The sequence below is a fragment of the Helianthus annuus genome, chromosome 15 (genome assembly GCF_002127325.2).
Source record: "Helianthus annuus cultivar XRQ/B chromosome 15, HanXRQr2.0-SUNRISE, whole genome shotgun sequence".
NCBI classification, from domain to species: domain Eukaryota; kingdom Viridiplantae; phylum Streptophyta; class Magnoliopsida; order Asterales; family Asteraceae; genus Helianthus; species Helianthus annuus.
The window spans coordinates 30,385,440-30,393,169 of NC_035447.2; the positions used below are offsets into that span (position 1 = coordinate 30,385,440).

General features: G+C 34.7%; 1 protein-coding gene across 3 annotated transcripts; it reads left to right on the forward strand.

The window, feature by feature from the left end:
- Positions 1–9: 9 nt before the first annotated feature.
- On the forward strand, positions 10–4,917 carry LOC110911265 (glycosyltransferase BC10). Of its 3 annotated transcripts, none has more exons than XM_022155868.2 (12): positions 10–620; positions 1,319–1,435; positions 1,532–1,632; positions 1,749–1,820; positions 1,954–2,035; positions 2,138–2,218; positions 3,009–3,047; positions 3,262–3,327; positions 3,427–3,576; positions 3,704–3,832; positions 4,634–4,720; positions 4,765–4,917. In XM_022155868.2, exons 1-11 carry the CDS (start codon positions 387–389, stop codon positions 4,682–4,684), a joined length of 1,122 nt encoding a protein of 373 aa, XP_022011560.1. In that variant the 5' UTR covers positions 10–386; the 3' UTR covers positions 4,685–4,720; positions 4,765–4,917. The 3 variants fall into 3 exon arrangements, with proteins under 3 accessions (XP_022011560.1, XP_022011559.1, XP_035839910.1); XM_035984017.1 differs by having other exon boundaries at positions 22–313; positions 393–620; positions 4,634–4,915; XM_022155867.2 differs by having other exon boundaries at positions 4,634–4,915.
- The last annotated feature ends 2,813 nt before the right edge of the window (positions 4,918–7,730 follow it).

The window sequence follows — 7,730 nt, forward strand, 5'->3', positions numbered from 1 at the left end:
CAAACACTTGTACCTAAAAGTACCCGCTACACCTATCACTCGTTAACGCACACTTAAAAGCAACTTCGGGTGACCCGATTAAGACGGGTCACGACTCACGAACAACCCATGACCTTGCTTGGCTGCCATTAATGGCGTCTGGTGGTCTCCACTAAGCTCCACCAATTTCTTCACTGACTCCACTCACAAGCATCTCGGCGGAGCTTCCGATCTCATATTCCACCACCACATTTTCACCGATTTTAACCGTCAAACCCAACATGAACAACTTCTAGATCTCAATCTCGTTAAATCTCGAAACCGCTAGATGAAAGTATGAAACAGTGTATTCTATCTGTAATTCTGTTAACATGCTGATTGAATTAACTATTTGAAGCTGTTGTTCGATGAAGCGGAAGCCTGTTTCTGCTAGGTTACGAAACAAATGGAAGACGAAGGTGTTTGCAGTGGTTTTAGTAGGTTTTTGTATCTCTACGGTTTTGTTAATGGAGGCACAGTACAGACAAATCGGTGCGTCTTCTTCCAGATTTTCTCTGTTCGATCGAAAACCTAAAATCGCCTTCTTATTTCTCGCTCGAAATCGGCTTCCGCTTGACCTCCTTTGGCATGAATTCTTCGAGGTAGTTATGACTTCTTACTTCATTCATATAGTTCTGTAATTGCATGCTACAATCACCTGTTTGTAGATAATTATTTTAAATTGTATACTATACATGTAGTTGTGTGTACTGGTAGTATCCGATGAATGTTTTGGATTGGATTTTGAGATTTTAGGAATTGAATTTTATGAGCAAAAGGACATCTGTACTTTGTGAACACAAGGTGTACATCACTTTGCCCTTGGATTCTTACACTATGTGTCAAATCAGTTAAATAGATGTGCTTGCGGGTTTCTATTTTTAGTATATTAATTGCGGATTTGTCTCGGTTGGATCAATTTTAGATGTGCATGTCCATGGGAACAGCCTAGATGGTTTTGAGCTAAAATGATCTATTTCTAGTTTTCTACATGATGTACTGATACGAGCTGCTGATGGTAATCGCTATTGGTCCATTGAAGGGTATTTTGACAACATGTTTTGTGAAAATTCGATGGTACTATGGTGGTTTAAAATTTGATCACCCAAATGCTATATATGAAAGGAATTCTAGACCTATTAGATCAAGGTTTGTGCATAAGAAAAATCTAAACATCGGGTCAGGAGTCTTGTATTGTGTTGTCATTGAGATTTGACTAAGTATACTTGAATACTCTTGATAACGTCATTGTGACTGAAATCTATGTTCTTACAATAACAAAAATTTTCCTTGTATTCAGGGAGGGAATGAAAATCGTTTTTCGATTTACGTTCATTCTAGGCCCGGTTTCCTACTTAACAAATTGACAACAAGATCTACTTATTTTTTGGACCGGCAAGTTAATAATAGCATACAGGTTAGTCATATCTTCTCCCTGAATTCAATGCTTGAGGGCTTGAGGAACTTAGTCCCTAATACTATATTCATATGTAATCAATATGCCTCTTTTTAGATATATTGGGGAGAAGCAAGCATGATACAAGCTGAGATTATTTTGCTTCAACATGCACTTATGGATCCTTCTAATGAACGATTTGCTTTCCTTTCAGACAGGTGAAATATTATCTCTATAAAGAACTTGAATAACTCCATTTATGTTATTCATAGTCATTTGACTTTTAGTTGACTAACCTATTACCATGCTAACAGTTCCTTAATCTTTTTTCCAGTTGTATTCCTTTGTACAACTTTAGCTACACATACGATTACATAATGTCAACATCAACTAGCTTCGTAGACAGGTAATTCTTATGCTTATGCTGCATGGTTTCAGGCTTTCAGCTACTTGTTTTTGGTAACAAACATGAATGTCAAGAAAATATTTTCTTTTAGAATTGTAGCATACCGTTACTATTAACTTAAAATTGAGTGCAGCTTTGCTGATACAAAGGAAGGTCGTTACAATCCTAAAATGGATCCGGTTATTCCTGCTAACCACTGGAGGAAAGGCTCTCAGGTATCACTGCTGCCCATAAAACCATCCCACATTATGTTTTTGTGATGGTAGTTAACTTGCAATCTGAGTAACCTTTTATTTACTCGTATTATTTTATTTCAGTGGGTGATTCTGACCAGAAAGCATGCAGAGATTATTGTAAAAGATGATGTTGTCTTTCCTATGTTTCAGCAGCATTGCCAGGCAAGTGGTACCATAAAAATATCTTTGCAATTTGTTTTGTGTTACTAACCATAGTAACCAAAGATATGAAAGTTGCTAGGCTTGTAAATGAACCGAACGTTCATAAACTGTTCGTGAACTTGTTCGGTGGAAAGTTCGTTTATTTAATAAACGAACAAACATGAACACGAATTTTTGTTAATTTAATTAAATGCCCGGACATGAACACACGTTTTGTTCGTTCATATATGTTCGTGGACGTCCATTTATGTTCGTTTATCTACATTTGTTTATGCTCATTCGTTTATGTTCGTTATATTTATATAAATATCAAACATAAAGGGAACTTTCTAACTAGTTATATAAATATAATTAATTGGTAATTGGGCTTTCTACGAATAAAAATGTGTTTTCCAATGGAAGTTATCATAATTAATCAATAATTTATATAAAAAAATACTTTATGTTCGTTTATGTTTAGTAAATTATGCTCATTTGTGTTTCTTCAATTATGTTCGTTTGTGTCGTTTATTCTTTGTTAATTATGTTCCTTTACGTTCGTGAACTGTTTGTTTAGGCTTTAAATGAACGAACATAAACGAACAAGAACATGGCCATTTTCTTAATCAATGAACGTGAACAAAAAAATGTATTTGATTATATGTTCGTGTTCGTGTTTGGTTAAAATTAAATGAACGAACACGAAGATGCATCTGTTCGTGTTCGTTTGTTTCATTTACAGGCCTAAAAGTTGCATATGTGTTTACCTTTGATTTACTTGGTTAATCAGTGTATTCTTTCTTGTCTACAGAGGAAATCGTTACCTGAGTTTTGGCGGGATCGTCCTGTTGTGAGTATATATTTTAGTTTATCGGTTTTATTAATTTATTTCATGATTCTATCCTATTTATGGCCTTTTTATGTATTTACGGTTAACCATATTATCAACAGCAAAGAGAGCTTCTTTGATGAATTTTTAAATGAATAACAAATGACAATAAAACTTGGTTTCCGTGCCATCTCAAAGAAGATTATCATTAACAGATCTTTTCATTTCTTTGCAGCCGGCTGACAATTCGAAGGAGCATAATTGCATACCTGATGAACATTATGTGGCAACATTACTTGCAGTATGTTGATGTTATATCATTATATCCAATTATCCGTAGCTTCTCTCTATAAGAAACAAAAATGTTCATAATTTCTAAATATGGATTTACATTAATCAGCAAAAAGGCCTTGAAGGAGAACTCACAAGGAGGAGTTTAACTCACACTTCATGGGATATCTCATCAAGCAAAGGCCGTGAAAGGCAAGGGTGGCATCCCGTCACCTACAAATTGGCTGATGCTACTCCCATGCTTGTTCAATCTATTAAGGTAAACGCTACATTAGGGACCCGTAAAGAGGTTATATACTGTAAACGAATAAGTCTTTGGTATAAGATCATAGCTTTTGGTATGTATGCTTTGACGCCGTATATCTTTCTTGCATTCTAAATTTCAGGATATCGACAATATCTACTATGAGACAGAATACCGAAGAGAATGGTGTACCAGCAAGGGAAAACCGGCCCCTTGCTTTCTTTTTGCTAGGAAATTTACTCGGCCTGCTGCCATGCGTCTTCTTAAAATGGTAACTATAAATAAAAACCTTCCATATCTTCCGGTTCAAATTAGAGGTGGCAATTTCGGCTCATCAAGTTATAAGTCGATTTGACTTATGTTTAATCTCAAATGAGCTAAATAAAAAACTCCGCTATACTAGAAATGGATCAAAAGGTGCCAAAATTTAGTTATTAATGCAGACAACCTCCTATATATTTTTACGAGTAAAATGTCATTTTTCTTCCCGAGGTTTGGCCAGTTTTGCGACTTTCGTCCAAAGGTTTGTTTTTCCGAATCTGGATCCAAAAGGTTTAAAATCTTGTCATTTTCATCCGGCTCGTTAACTCCATTTTTCTCTGTTAAGTCAGGGGTATTTCCGTCTTTTTTTTAACTTAAAACAAAAGGCAATTCAGTCTGTTTCAGGGGTATTCGGTTTTTTTACATAAAGTGAAAAGACCGAATTTCCCTTTAAGTTAACAAAAAAGACGGAAATACCCCTGACTTAATGGAGAAAATTTGATGGAGTTAATGAGCCGGATGAAAATGACAAGATTTCAAACCTATTGGATCCAGATGCGGAAAAACAATCATTTGGACGGAAGTCACAAAACTGGCCAAACCTCTTGGACAAAAATGGCATTTTACTCGTATTTTTATCAGCAATTTAGATTATTACTGTAATTAATCAATAACATAGTGGGTTGACCCGATCCAACCTGTTTCAACCCATACTAACACGTATCTGTTTTGACCTTACCTAACCCGCCTAATTTGCCACCTGTAATTCAAATGATACATGTATCTGACAAGCGGTTTTTATTTTATCTAGTCGGCATTAGGTGTTTCTAAGGAAGGAAGCAGTTACTCTTTCATGAGGTAAAGTGTACAGAAATTGATACGTTTGAAGACAGCCTGGTAGGTTTTTGTTACTACTTTGTTGTGTGCAACTTGTATGAAAATAAATGTGTTGTAGAAAAGAAAAGCTAAAGGGAACCTACAACTGCTGAGTTAGTTTGATATGTGCTTTGTGTATATACATAGCTTGAAATCTTAATCACATGGATTGGTGAGTTTTGATTCATTCTATCATTTTTCTGGTCGGGTTTTCATTTCTAAGCTGTTTATTTAAACCGTTGGTATTTAGAAAACCGATTATCTATAATCACAGTCCCATACTCGATTAGAAAACCGGGCAGTATAAGTCTCAAACCTATCGTTTACTAGTTACTCAATACCCATTATCAGGCTTACGAATGTATCTGTGGTTATCATGTATGCGCGTTTATAATGATACATATGATTGTAGAAATGTCTATTACCCATAATCACAATCCATGCACTTCCAGTATTTAGAGAATAGCCCTAGAACTAACACACCACCAGCAGCCTCTTATCTCTCAACATGAAACACTAACCGAACTAACATTACAACAAATACAGATATAGACCCATTGGTTGACTAGTGTTGAATTGACCTTTCAACATACTCGACTATCGATGATTAATAATCTACTTTTGACCTTTCAACATACTCGACTATCGATGATTTAATAATCTACTTTAAGATATCTTCCTATACTAATAAACAAAAATCCTTTTTGGACACGTGTCATTTTCTGGTAATTTCTCACCTTTATTTTTTTATTTATCTCTTTTATTAAATACTAATAATAATAATATTAAACATCAATTTAACTAAAATCTATTTATCTCTTTTGTTTTCATAATCTGAAATTGATTTCTTTTTTAATTCTAAAGTTTCAATCTTTGGCAATTTAAGTCTAAAGTTTCAATCTTTGGTATTTTAACCCTTTGATTAATTTGATTTTTCACTTCTAATTCAAAAGTTTTCATCTTTTTGCAATTTAACTCTAATTTTTTTTTACTTTCAATTATATACACATATATTTATAACTAGGGTTGTAGTTACGCGGTTGAAATTCAGAACATATAGCACACCATGAAAACTGATAAACAAATTCCTAAAAATAAATAAAACGATATCTAAATGTGTTATGCTATTTTCGTCGTAATCAAAATAATAAAAAGGGGAAATAGATTTTATCACCCTAAACTAAGCAACATTGGCCAATGTCACTCCCAGCTTTCATTTTGGCTCCCACCACCCTCTACTTAACATTTAGGTGGCAGTGTCACCCCTTCGTTAAATTGTCACTAACTCTGTTTGTTTTTTAATCCACCGTGACATAATAATGTGATGTGGCTTGCCTACGCGGCTCACCCCTTATAACCCTTATCTAAACTTACCTTTTCTTCGAAAACCTACTCAGTAGGGTGAGCCACCACTCCGGCTATCTCGGTGAGCCACCAACATTGGCCATCTAATCTATCTCCCACTTCCTCTGCATCGATCTCCTTCACACCACACAACTTTGGCGAGTTCTGCCACCACCACCACCAAACCCTTTCTATAACCAAAATTTGATGATAATGTAAATTATCATATGGCTTTTAATCCTTGAACCAAAACTAACAAAACACACCAAAATACTTACGGGTTGCGGAGACAATCAAGTGAAACGGAGGACTGATCGGAGATGGAAGCTCTGGAAAGTAGATTAAAAACCTTATCGGAAACCTCCTACCACCATCACAACCTTCTGCCGCCGCCGCCACCGCCACCTCCACCTCCTACCACCAGCACCATCACAACCTCTTGCCTCCAACCACCACCACCATCCCCAACCTTCATCCACAAATTTCCCTTTTTTGTCAACGTAAGTGACCACAAACCCTAGAATTCAGATTTCACTTAATTCGTTGTTGTTTTATTGAATTGATTGGGTATTTAGTCGTAAATTCGATTGCTGTTGTAGTTTATTGTTGCTAATCGCACGAATTTAGTGTTGAAAGACGGAATTTGGGGAATCACTGATCAGTCCTCTTTTGTTGAAGTTTGGTGTTGTCGATCGGACGAATTTAGGGATTAGAATTGGAATTTGGGGGAATCACTAGTTTATATCAATTATAATTAAAAAAGCCACGCCACATTAGATAAAAAGCCACATCAGATAAAAAGCCACATCAGCAAAATAAACAAACAGAGTTAGTGTTTGGTTAACGCTGGGGTGACAGGTACACCAAAGTGTTAAGTTGGTGGTGGTGGCAACCAAAATGAAAGTTGGGGGGTGGCAGCGACCAAACTGATGTGGCAGGTGACGTGGCATGCCACATCAGCAATTTTTTAACCTAGTTAGTGTTTTTTTAACTGGAGTATTTTACAAACAAAAGTGAATAGTTCGGATTATTATTGGTGATTAAATGAGTTGGGATTATTATTGGCCAATAACAGTGAGTTGGGATTATTTAAATCCAATTTGCCATTAGTTTAGGGTGATAAGATCCATTTCCCCTAATAAAAAAAGTAAAATAATCTAAAAAATAACAAAGGTAAAAAAGGTAAACGAAAAAGAAAACGAGAGAAACTCGGTCATTTTTGGTGCACTCGTTATAACAAAGACAAAGAAAAGTTAAATATGTTCAAAAGAGTATCGGCACGTTCGTTAAAAAAATAAACTAAAACAACATTTGCCACACTCGTTAAAAAATATGTCTAAAACGGTATTAACGTGTTCGTTAAAAAAACTATTTAGGGGTAGAAACATAATTTAGTTAAAGTGAAAGAAAAGGAATATAATGATTAAACTACATATGTTACAAATAAAAGTTCACACTAAATGACGAAATGAACTAAAGAACAAAAAAAAGTCACTATTTATGTTCTTTTAATTTATATATAGATAATTATCACAAATATACATACAAAAGTAATTATTATATAAATGTATATATTTATTTTATTTTATTTAAATTGTGCATCTATTTAATAAAAATTATGTAAATAATAATTATATAGATAATAAGGTAGTGTTTGGTAAAAATTATGTAAATAATAATTATATAGA